General features: G+C 36.3%; 1 protein-coding gene across 1 annotated transcript; it reads left to right on the forward strand.

Moving 5' to 3' along the window:
* Positions 1-210: 210 nt before the first annotated feature.
* Positions 211-11,540, forward strand: LOC141608362 (uncharacterized). Its single transcript, XM_074427725.1, has 17 exons — positions 211-426; positions 2,838-2,940; positions 3,188-3,257; positions 3,663-3,701; positions 3,799-3,916; positions 3,995-4,052; positions 4,215-4,279; positions 4,589-4,595; positions 4,692-4,752; positions 4,961-5,020; positions 5,114-5,133; positions 5,243-5,308; positions 6,470-6,637; positions 7,746-8,003; positions 8,511-8,723; positions 10,321-10,592; positions 11,109-11,540. Exons 1-17 carry the CDS (start codon positions 326-328, stop codon positions 11,248-11,250), a joined length of 1,821 nt encoding a protein of 606 aa, XP_074283826.1. The 5' UTR covers positions 211-325; the 3' UTR covers positions 11,251-11,540.
* Positions 11,541-12,720: the final 1,180 nt, after the last annotated feature.

Genomic DNA, 12,720 nt, shown 5'->3' on the forward strand with positions numbered 1-12,720 from the left:
CATGGGCATTTTATAGGGAGTGAAATGGGAAGTGCAAGGCGGTTCAAATCTGAGGAGCTTTAAAGTTTCAACTCTTTGTTATGTCAAACAAATTTCTGAGGAAGCGAAGATCTTCTTCCACCTTCTCCACATCTCCAGGAAAACCCCTTATTTAACGCATATTCATATTAATCCTTGAACTAAAGCAACAGTGGTTAACTCAATTGACATTATTGCAACTTGAATATTCTTTGAAATGGAGGATTTGAGGATCTTTCATCAATTTTGACTATTGAGGGATTCAAGCTACCATTTTTCTTATTTCTATAATTATTTCAATTATTCAATGGAGATGATGATGATTATTACAAGTTGGGCATTCTTCATTTCGATCTTTCTCTCTCAATTTTCACCTGGGTTTTCCTCAATTCAGGACTTCCATCAAGCGTATGTCAAACAAACTCTCAATCTTTTCTTTTGTTTTTAGGATTGTAAGGGTGCTTTTGATTTGACTGATATTTTCATGGCAATGTGTGTGTTATTTGGTTGAATTCAAGTTTGACTTTCTTAATTATCAATCGCATGCAGTTGGTCGTTTTAGAATTTTGTGGTTGGTACCTTGGATGTAGCATTAAATGGATTTCATAGTCCTGGCAGGAGGAAATGGTTTGAGCTGGATAAAAGTCGCTTAAACGAGGAACTCTTAAAATGCCATTGTGTTGGAATAATGGATGTCCATCACAGTAATTGAAGTTCGAGACGATGGATGGTTAGCATGTACTCCGTAATAATATTACTGATTTAGGATGGCTTAGTTGTACTCGTTTTACTGATTATTGGTTCAATAGGTGGCCTTGCTATACGGGCGCTCATGTATTTGTCCTCAAGGTATTATGGCAGTTCCATCTTAGCAACATCTAAGATTGGTATGAGTGCACTAGGAGATTTCACCATGTTCAATGCTAATGGTATTGCTTGGTATATGCCCGATATTGCATGGGACAAAGAACCTATTAACTTCCGGTTACAATCTATGCTCTATGATTAAATGGGAGTCCATTAGGTTTTTGATTGCAAATCGACCAGATATCAGTGTAAATATGTCCATTATAAGCTCAAAAAGTGCCTCTGGTAACCTTCAAAACCTGTATAATTCCGTCCTAATTCATCATCGCAATATTTATTTTCTACGATGATTAGGACTTCTTGATAGATGAACCATCTCAACCAAAACCTTAAGGTGATGGTTGAGGCTCAACTATTATAGTTATTCCTATTACGCTCCCTCACTCAAATGCCCCTCACTCAAATGCCCATTGGGCCTGAAGAGTGGTTAGTGCACAGGCTCCCCCGTACCGTGTGCTGAAATTCCACTTCGTGAGTTATTGAGGTTGCTAGGGATCTTCCTGGCTCTGATACCATGATAGATGAATCATTTCAACCAAAACCTTAAGGTGATGGTTGAGGCCAAGGTTTTGGTTGAGATGGTTCATCTATTATAGTTATTCCTATTACTTCTCTGTTTCCAACTAAACGAGGCTGGCTTACTCTCTCTTCTTCCAGGCCTTAGAAAACCGAAGACGTGATGAAATCTATGGTGTATCATTGCTTTGCTTATTGAATTCCTTATGGTTCGCATCTCGCCAAACACAATTGGCAGCTTATGTTCAAATCGGTTTGGTGATTTTGCCCATACCTCAGCGAGCATTAGCAAATATCACTTCGTTAATTGCTTGTGAGGAATGAGGTAACTGAACTTGCATCCTGATTTTTTGAACTCTTGGTCTTGTGCTGCTCTTTATTTGAACTTGCTTCAGGATGCAAGTTGATAACTAGGGTCTATGAAAGTGAATGATAGGAATCTACAACAACAACAAGAACAACAATACCCTAGTGCCTCAATGGCCCCCACAAATTGCGGTATTGGGGGGAGGGGGGGATGTATACAGCATTGCCCTTGTGTTAGCAACACAAAGAGGTTTCCAAATGACCCAAGTTAAAAATTGAAATTGTGTTGAGAACTTTGTCGAAGGACAGCTACTTCACAAAAGAAAGAAACGCAGCCACTTTAGTGAGCCATTATGATGTATTCTATCATAATCCAGACACAGAGTAATGATTCTTTAACTCCATTGGAAATATGGAGATAATGATAGGAATCTACTTTCTTATTAAATCTGTATAGTTGCGGCTCGTCGAGCTATATAGAAATCTACTTGTTTTTCTATTTAATTTATAATCCAATTCCTCTCACAGTCATTTTTAATTGAGCCATGTGCAAGTGGATCTTCCTAGATTTTCCTTTCCCTCTGTCCTCGTCAATTGTTATCTATTTCCATTTTAGGGTGTAACACTCATTTGTTATCTATTTCTACTTTTGGTAAGATTTACACAAGTGGATAAGTGAGTATGTGATGTGGGCAAGTGGACATGTGAGAGAACTCCTTAGTTTATGATTATTTTTCTCTTATTTTTCTCATTTCCTTGCTCTTTGTGCCGAAATGAATAAATAACAAATGACCGGGATGGAGGGAGTACTTGTTAATTTGTTATTCTATTTTTTTTATTTTTAAATTACTTCTGCCAAATCTGTATTGCAAAATTCTGCTTGTTCTAGATGCTTTTACTTGTCATTTGGGTTCTGGATTAGGTTATGGAAGATGTATTTCTGTACTACCCATTGTTTTGCTGTTTTGGTTTGCGTGTATGGTCTACATTACCTAAAAAAACGCAAGCTTAACTAAGAATTAGCTCAATTAATATTAGCATACGTGTGATGGAAGGTGGTGATGTGTATATTCATGAGCCGTTTTTGTGATTGATAATAGTAAATTGATATATTATTGCGTATTTTACAGGTTTCCCATTGTGGAGCCTGATCCTGGTCATACAAGATTACGTCTTTCTAGGGAGGGTTTAGAGGCTATTGAGAAAATAACGTCACCAATTGCGGCTGTTGCTGTAAGCTTATACTTCGTTTACTCTCCCTCGTTCCGTCTTCACTATTTGATTCAGGATGCCTTATTTGTTATTCATTTCATTTTTTATTTATTTTGAATTTCATCAGCAATCACAAAGTGGTGGCTAGTTATTTATGTATTTGATTATGTCGTTCGCTATCTCCAAATGACACTTTCGATTGGAAGATGGTCTGATTTTTTTCTGACAGACTTTCACGTTAAAATATTCACTTTGGGTATATTTTCAGGTTATTGGACCTTATCGATCCGGCAAATCTTTTCTGCTTAATCAACTCCTTTCACTTTCTTGTTATGAAGGTGATTACTGATCGTGACTACTATTTAGCACATTGGAAGCTACGTAACAACGACATTGTCCCGGTGTCTCTCGAAGGGCTCCCGGAAACTGCGGGATAGGGGGTAAGGGAGGGGTGGGGTGAGGGTCTGATGTACACAACATTACCCTTGTATTAGCAACACAAAGAAGTTATTTCTGAATGACCCAAAAAAAAGTTGCGGCGAGAACTCTATCAAAAGGCCATTACTTCATAATAAAAAGAAGCACAACCAGTTTAATAAGCCATTTTTCTTTATGCCAACATAATCCAGAACCAAAGAATAATAAGTCTTTGGCTCCATAGGAAATGAATGAGAATTGGAAGCTATATGAACATCATGTGTGTATATTTATCAAGTCCACATCTAACACAATGTCCTTTGCAGGTTTTGGTGTTGGACACATGCGTGATACTAAAACAAAAGGTAAGCAATGTTGTGGCCAATCTGTTTGCCCTTTTCCGTTAAGTCTATGATTTGTATGGATCACATTGAATAAAAACCAAGTTTCCTTTAAAATCAGGAATATGGGTGTGGGGAACACCAATAGAAGTGAAGGTTGATGGTGTTAAGACATCCGTGCTCTATCTTGATACAGAAGGGTTTGAAAGCATTGGCAAGTCGAATGTCTATGATGACAGGTAATCCTTTATTTTTGAGGACTATAAATATGACTTAAAGTTAAGAAAATAAGTTATTTCTGGTGTATTTTTATGCAGGATTTTTGCACTGGCAACTGTCATGAGCTCTGTACTCATTTATAACTTGCCTGAGACGGTTTGTTTCTCTGCCTGCAACAGTACTCTCTCTTTGGTTTTTTTATTTGTTCTTATTTTTGTTTTTATCAAGTACTAAATATTAATTTGGTGTTCTTGTTATCCTTTCTATATACGGAAAAAAGTGCTGACATTTTGTGCTTTATATTAATGCTTGTCTCAGGTACGTGAAGCTGATATATCACGTCTTTCATTTGCAGTTGAGCTAGCTGAAGAATTTTATGGAAGGTAAATACAATGATACATATGTCTTTTTTTATTGCTTTTAGGACTGGATGATAGGTAAGTAATGTACTACAGAGTGATGGGAGACTCTTTTATTTGCAAATAAAGAATTTTAACTTTTCTGATTTGCCCTCTTTCTAATGCATCGGTTTATTTTTTTCCCTCAAGACTTGCTTCAAAAAAATAATTGGTGGGAAAATATTCTTGCGTCTGTTTCCTTTAATTCTTTTTTATGTGCTTATATTTCCTGGCTGTCAATGTAATTCTAATTTGTGTTTCTTGTCTTGCCCACCAATACTACTCATGAAACAGAGTGAAGGTATGTCCATACGATTAATGTGTAATTTTGTAAGCTTCTCATGGTGATTGTACTATGTGACGATTTCGTAAAATTTCTGTGGTTTCACCTTTTCAGGGAGAAGATGTTGCTTTTAACCCGGCTAAGTTACTGTGGCTCATACAACGAGATTTTCTGCGTACGTTCTCTAATAGGCTTCACTTTGAATTGTCTCGAAGTCGCAGGGCTTTGGGGGGGTGTCTTTGAGATATAAACATAAACGAAGTTCATGCCCTATGAATTTGTAATTTTTTCCTTTTCATTTTTTTTTTATAAAAATAAATCATACTTCAGTTACATATTGGGGCACATGAAGCTTCGAAACTAATGGACTGTGGTATTTACAGAAGGAAAATCCGTTCAAGAAATGGTAAACGAAGCTCTTCGACGCGTTCCTAATCATAATGGTTAGTTCCCCCCGCCTTAGCAAGTATCAATCTTATTATATCGGTACAGAGTGAATTTCTGACCATAGATATTTCCTGTGCACCTGGTTACAGATGACAGAGATCTTGAGCAGGTATAATATACGCTTGGATTTTGGAAATAATTACATCTATGCTTCTTTATGCTGAATCTCTAGGGTATGGGTAAGACTAAAAGTTTCTTTCTTTTTCATTATTTTTCAGGTTAACCAGATTCGTGAATCATTGGCTAAAATGGGGGACAACAGCACAGCTTTCAGTTTGCCACAGGTCTTCCCCCACCCACCCCCATCCCCAGACACATTTGAGATTTATCTTCATGTGAGATTTACCAATGACATTTTTAGCCTTGTGCCACCTTCACAGCCAAGAAAAAAATCAATTATATCTGATCTGGTCCCTTGGGGTTCTAGATTATGATGCAATAAATCAAGTTTGGCCACTTTTTTTATTTTTGGGTTTTTCTATGGTATACCCCCGTGTTTATTCGAATTCTACGATATACCCTTTGATTTTCAGAAACACACAAGATACCCTTATACTCTATAAGATGCTCTAGAAATACCCTAAATGCCCAAACTTTACAATTTTAAGTATTATATTTGGTCGGTTTTAATTGATTACTCATCCGAAATACGTTGAGCTATGAACATAATCATCATGTACTCATCAATATACATTTTTATGTGACAATATTTAACGCTTAAAAACCCCAAATTTGGATACTTTGGGTATTTTAGAAAATAATCTAGGAATTTAGGGGTATATTAGATGTTTCTTAAAAATCGAGGGTATATGGTAGAATTGGAAAAAACATACGGGTACATCGTAGAAAATCCCTTTTTTTGTCGGTGTTAAATGAAGCGCAAGGCCGATACAATATAGAGGGGAGGGGGATTTGTACCCGTGACCTATTGTCACAATACCTCAGTCTTAACCACTAGGCTACGACCTCTTCGGTATTGCTCACTAAAGTGGTTGCGCTTCTTTCTATTGTGATGTATCAGTCCTTCGATGCAGTTCTCGATGCAATTTTTATCTTGGGTCATTCAGAAACAACCTCTTTGTGTTTCTAACACAAGGGTAAGGCTACGTACATCCGGCTCCCCTTACCCCACAGCCATTAAGGCACTGTGCTTATGTTGTATCTGATCTGGCAGAGAACTACGATACACATTGGATCCCACAACTTAGAGATGTAACTCAAATAGCTTGGCTAGTTTTTGTAGTGGAGACATGTAGTGGTTGCTGTCATCTCCTTCCTCCAAGAGAGATATAGCTGATAACGTAATTTTATGTTTTATATAGCAGCAATCCATGCGTGTCTTAGTTGTTTCCAGGTGATTCATTCATGTGTGATAGGGACATTTGGACATGAATTGTATTAATTCTGACCATATCTAATATCTTTAATGTTTGGAATTTAAACAGCCTCATCTACAGCGAACCAAGCTCTGTGAGATGAATGATGCCGACCTTGACCCAAGTTATGTGAGAAAGAGGGAGCTGTTGAAGGATGTTGTTACTTCTCTTGTTCGTCCAAAGATTGTGCAGGGTAATATGCTAAACGGGAAGCAATTTGTTTCTTTTTTAGAGAAGGTACCTTCTATATCCAGTTTGATTTATTGCTTTCGGGGTTGGGGTTGGGTTTTCTTGGGGGACAGTTTTTGGGTGGATGAGGACTGTTTTTGGATTGATGTAGTGGTTTCCGGGGTAGGTGCATGGTGGTTATGATTAGTGAATTGGTGGTGGAGATTAGTGGCTGGGGTAGAGCACCGGAGGCTGGGTGAGAACGAATGGGTGGCTGATGAAACTCATAAAAGAGACTGCCGTTGAATTAAAAGTGCTTGGTGGTGGTCGGCGGATGAAGGTGATGGTTCGAAAGTGGATTCTAGGTGGTGGTGGGCGAAGGTGTGGGGGAGTTGGGGTCAATGACGAAGGTGGGGAATGGGGTTTGTGAACAGCGGTGGTGGGTTGTGGTGGGGTGAGCTGTTGGGTAGTGATGTGGGGTTGTGCCGTTGTGGGTGGGATGGGTGATGAAGAGGGGGTTGTGAAGTTGTGGTTGATGGGAAGGTGGAGGCATATTTTGGTAACTATGCTTAATTCACCAACTTGTCGTCTTAATAGTTGTGATAAATTGAAATGGCACTTTCCCACTTAATGACAGGGAGTGAAATTATCACTATAGCGTGTTAAAGCAAAGGAAAAAAGTTCAAAGAAAACAGTGGAGATATATAAGATGGTCGCAAATTGAGGAACAATAAGTTTGACTTCACATTACGCCCGTGATTCCTAACAGACTTGCATGATTGCATAGACAACTAAGAAAATTCTGGGAGATGAAGTGCTATTATTTGAGCCAGATGCAATCAATTGATGTGTGCCAAAAAAAACTTTTTCTGACCTGCTAATTATATTTTGGCTATTTGAGCCAGATGCAATCAATTGATGTGTGCACAAATGAATATTTTTCTGAATTGCTAATTATATTTTGGCTAGTTTAGTATTCCATAGTACTTACATACTATCACCAATACACAGTGACGAACCTCATCAATAGTGTTTAAAAATTGCCTGGGAGTTAAAACTCATTTTAGTCTTCGCTAAACTAGAAGCTTATAGATTTGAATGGATGAACGTGGTTGAAGTCTTGACGTGCCATTTGATAACAGTTAAATGCTTGTAATTCTGTTGGGAGTGTTTTCAGATAATTGAAGCTTTAAACAAAGGAGAAATACCAACCACCGGATCTCTGGTTGAGGTTTTTAATAAGAAAATTGTTGAGAGATGTCTAAAGTTGTACAGTGAAAGGATGTCTGTACTGAAATTTCCTCTATCTGAGACATCTTTACGAGGCGCCCATGAAGAATCAAGAGCTGATGCAATGAGAGCTTTTGATGAACAACATTTTGGTCGTCAGCATGCTAAGAAATCAGTCGAACAGTTGGATGATGAAATTCAGAAGGTGAGTGTAGTCCTTCACTTGTTTGAACTGAGCTTATTTCCAAACGTGGCTATACCTGTAACAATAACAATTCGTAATTACAATCACCATCTCGTTTATGTTGTCCCCAACTCCCCATTTTCTCCATTTTATTGATGTTAACTTGGACTATAAATTTCTTTAAAATATATGCAGAAATATAATGTAAAATTTGTCTCTTTTGACTCTTCAAACAATTATTTTTACAATATCATTTTAGAAAATCTTGATATTGTTAACTTCAAGAGAATAGCGGTCAGAGTTTACATTGTTTGACCAAGAAATTTAATTGGGAAATTGGGGACAATTCTCAGTATTTATTAGATAGTTCTGAGTACCATATTTTTGGACTTTAAATATGATACAGATATATCAATTATGGGATAATTTCAAGTATCATACTATAGGAGTGTTACCAAGATCTTATTGCTTTGACTAAACGCTTACTAGTATGAGGATGTGAGAGACTGATTATTGGATGTAATGCAGGTGCTGAACAATTTTATAATATCAAATGAATATCAATCGACAAAGTTGTGTGAGACCCTATATACCACCTGTGAGGATAGGATGGATCAACTTCAAGTGCTCAGACTTCCTTCCATGGCGAAGTTCAATGCAGGCTTTCTTCAGTGCAATCAAAGTTTTCAACAAGAGTGCATTGGCCCTGCAAAAGTGAACTATGAACACCGGATGTTAAAGGTTAAGTTCCATGACTTGTTCTAGCTTACCGTTCATTTTTATTATTCAATTCCTTTTTTTTATATTTCATGATATAATTTGAACAAAAGAGTGCAAAAAAATGTGCCATGGGAAATTAAGTTTTAAATTTGGGGTAAAACTTTTTTTTAGTGGAAGATGAAGGGAGAATCATATCATTTGTGTCAGCTTATGTTACTTTGACACTTACTACTTGACTACTTAACTTTGTCTTAAAGTTGACCGCTGGCACGACATGACACTCGATCACCTCATTTTTCGTCCAAACCATGAATGCTTTTTCTTAAAATAGCCGCTTCTGACACTCGACTTAACCATGATTGTTTGACATTTGCAGACTCGGCTAAGTATCATAGGTTCAATAGCTTCGCCTCTTAAGCTTTAGGACTTAAACTTTGTATTGAGTTTATCTTTGTGATTTTTGCCTGTACCCCGGTGCCTCAAGGGCTCCCGCAAATTGCGGGTTAAGGGGCGTTGGATGTTTTTCATACCCTTGTGTTACCAACACAAAGAGGTTGTTTCGAATGATCCAGAATAAAAATTGCATAGAGAAATGCATCGAATAAAGAAGCGAAACCAGTTTAGTGAGCCATTTTGCTATATTCTATCATAACCCAGAAGCAAACAATAATGAGTCTTTGGCTCCATTGGTAACGGAAATAGGTTTTTGGGTGTTAATCATGAAATTTTTCCAAGTGTGGAGTTATTGGTTTTTTCCTGTATTATGTAGATAGTCTTTACTCATTCACTTCTAAATAAGGCTCGGTTGGGAGTATAGACCTTGAAATAAGAAGAAATCGGAAGAGATTGGTGGTTGTGGAGGATGGAAAGAGGAAGTGAGGGAGGTTGAGGTAGGTAACTATTCCCCTTCAATGGAGCATTATTTCTATCTTCCACCACCGTCACTTTCCTCCATGTTCTAGTTCAGTTTAACTTTATTACCCTTGTAACAATGACCTTCATTCCAAGCAAGCCCTTATAAGTAGACCTGTCAAGCTGGTGCGGCAAGTTGGATCATACTAGCATGATCAAAATAGTCCTCTTATGCCCTTTTTTTTAATCAATTTTATATTGAAAAAATATTGTTATTATATCAATTAATTATAAAAATTTAAGTTATTTTAAAAATTACTTTAAATTTTTAAGGAATATTATAAATTATAAAATTGATGTTTTGATTTTGTTTGTAATTTAATATACATTTTTTCGTTAATTTTTCCAATATAATATATAAATATTACGGAGTCATATTTCAATAATCTTTGTCTTTTATAGGTTTTATATTCACAGGTTAGTTAACATAAATTAACCGGTCATTTCGGGTTCGGTTCGATCAAGTCACGGACTCAAGGGTCAAGATTATCAGGTGTTAACCCTAGAAAAATGGGTCGGGCTTATGGGTCGGGTTAGATTTTAATGGGTCTATTTATAATTGATTTGCATATTGCTTTGGGAGTATTTCAAACTCGTGGCTGTTGGTACTTCACATGTATTGATTTTGCTAGAGATGAAGATTTATTCAAGCAATTATTTCACAACTCAAAACTGGTTGTTAATGCTTGAAATCTACTTTCTGCAGATGCTGGGAAAGGCACGCTCTTTATTTATAAAGGAATATAACAATAGGCTTTTTAACTGGTTGGTGGGATTTTCGCTGGTCATGGTGGTGGTGGGTCGATTTATTATAAAGTTCTTTTTGATTGAGATTGGAGCGTGGATCATGTTCATCTTCTTGGAGACATACACCCGGATGTTTTGGACTGCAGAATCTCTCTACTACAATCCTGTTTGGCATGTCATTGTGGGAACTTGGGAAACCCTGGTTTATAGTCCAATCCTCGACTTGGACAGGTATCAGTCTCAGCACATATATACTCTTGAAAGTCCTTATTTTTAGTCGTAGCATTTGCGAATGTTATTAGAGGACAATCTTCTGGGTCATGTGCATAGTATCAGCTTTGGACCATGACACCTTAGCGAGGTTGAGTTACAAAGGTGTTCAATGCAACCGATTTCATTTTGAGATGGCATTCTACGTATATTGTGCAGCAATAGAGATCATGTGGTGACAACTAAATTTGGCAAGCAAGTAATTTTTATCTGATACGGGTCTAGTCAGTTTACGTATATTATACAACTGAGGTTGCGTCAAATATGGTCTGAGTTAGATCAGTTTTGACAGGTCTTGCGACAACTTTTTTCAAGATCACGTCCAAAACTGCGATTCGCTACCATGGTCGTTTAATAGGGAATATATAGGGATTACTAGATACCTAATTGTTACAAGACACAAGCATATGCATTATTGAACATTTTGGAATCAGACTGCTGAATTTGCTCTTGTTTACACCTTTTGCTGTGACACAGGTGGGCGATTCCCTTATGCGTGGTGGCAGCCGTGTTCATACTTTACTGGCGGTTCTATGGGAGGAAAAAATACGGGTATCGTTGGCTGTTGCCAATGTACAACACGCATAAAAGTAATTCGAGCCGGCAAAGAACAGAGTAGATAAGATCATAATGTATGTACAATATTTGTTGATGCAAGCAAGCTTTCGTGTTTTTTCACACACAGCTTACTCGTGTCAGTGAGTTTTGGGGTGCTCCATGGAGCCCTAAATACCCGTAGTCTATGAACAGGTTCGAACTTCAGACGGTTCTTTAACTGTAGCATAGTACCCATATGTATGAATTATGATCACCATACAAGTAAAACTGTAAAAGTGTTCTTGACGTGATAATACTTGGAAGTTGATATGAAACTAGCAATTAGCAAATCTCATACGCTTTGTTGCTTCATTTTTTTTGTAACAAACATCACCATTTTGTGGAAGTTATGATATTGAATTTATGAGTTTTACTTTTTTATTTTTTATTTTTTTTTATTGGCTTCGAATTTAAGATATTCTAGTTTTGAACCCGTGCGAAAATGGCACGGGTATACTTTTAGAGAAAAATTCTACTCCCTCTTAGTTGATGTTTTGTTCCCATTTCTTTTGGACATAATAATTAAAGAAATGAATTTGTACTACACAAAATACTCTACCCCACATGCAATTGAATTTGGATCATACAAAGGTTTTCAAATAAGGAAAGTGGGAAAAAAAGCCGACTAAAATGAAAAAGGAAATAGGGAACAAAACGACGGCTAAGAGAGTATTTAAATTTTTTTACGAATTATTGTACCTTCCTTTACGACTTTCTTGCTTTTTTTTAATTGTCAATAAAATATGCTTATTACGCATTGGATGAATGTATTAACCTTTAATTTTGGATTAATGTATTGACCATTTAATTTTTGTTTGTTTGTTTGTTTGGTGGTGTTAACAACAAATTATTGAATCAATTAATATATATCTATCTATCTATCTATATTAATAAATGAAGCTTTTTTCGAGCGATTATAGAAAGTCCAACTTTTTAGAACTTCCTAAATTAATTTTTAATGAAAATATATATTTAGAGATAACAACCAAATATGTAAATCTATTTTATATTGAGGAAGATAATATTTTATCTCAAAAAGAAAGTGGTGTTCCTATACCAATAGAACTTCACATCAGTCAATACTATATATTAATTCCAGAAACCAAGGGACTTCAATGTAATTAAAGAAAGTTATACAAATTAATTATACTATATAGTTTTAAATCACTAGCACCGTGTGATGGATCCGATTAAGGGGATCTCAATGCAAATATTATATAGTTTGAGTTAAAATTAAATTATATAGAAGCTTGATAATTTTCCTAAATATTTATAAGAGACTAAAACATGGTCAATTTCCTTAAAATAAAATAATTAATTAAGATGGTCAATTTCCTTAAAATAAAATAATTAATTAAGATGTTCAATTTGTGAAGTTAATTAAAGAAAGTTATACAAATTAATTATACTATATAGTTTTAAATCACTAGCACCGTGTGATGGACCCGATATTAGGGGGATCTCAATGCAAATATTATATAGTTTGGGTTAA

This window comes from Silene latifolia, chromosome 1, assembly GCF_048544455.1.
Source record: "Silene latifolia isolate original U9 population chromosome 1, ASM4854445v1, whole genome shotgun sequence".
NCBI lineage: Eukaryota > Viridiplantae > Streptophyta > Magnoliopsida > Caryophyllales > Caryophyllaceae > Silene > Silene latifolia.

Coding starts and splice junctions, on each gene's coding strand:
- LOC141608362 (XM_074427725.1), top strand. CDS start 326: ATGGAGATGATGATGATTATTACAAGTTGGGCATTCTTCATTTCGATC. Junction 427..2,837: donor ATTCAGGACTTCCATCAAGC/GTATGTCAAACA, acceptor CGTATTTTACAG/GTTTCCCATTGTGGAGCCTG. Junction 6,638..7,745: donor TTGTTTCTTTTTTAGAGAAG/GTACCTTCTATA, acceptor GAGTGTTTTCAG/ATAATTGAAGCTTTAAACAA.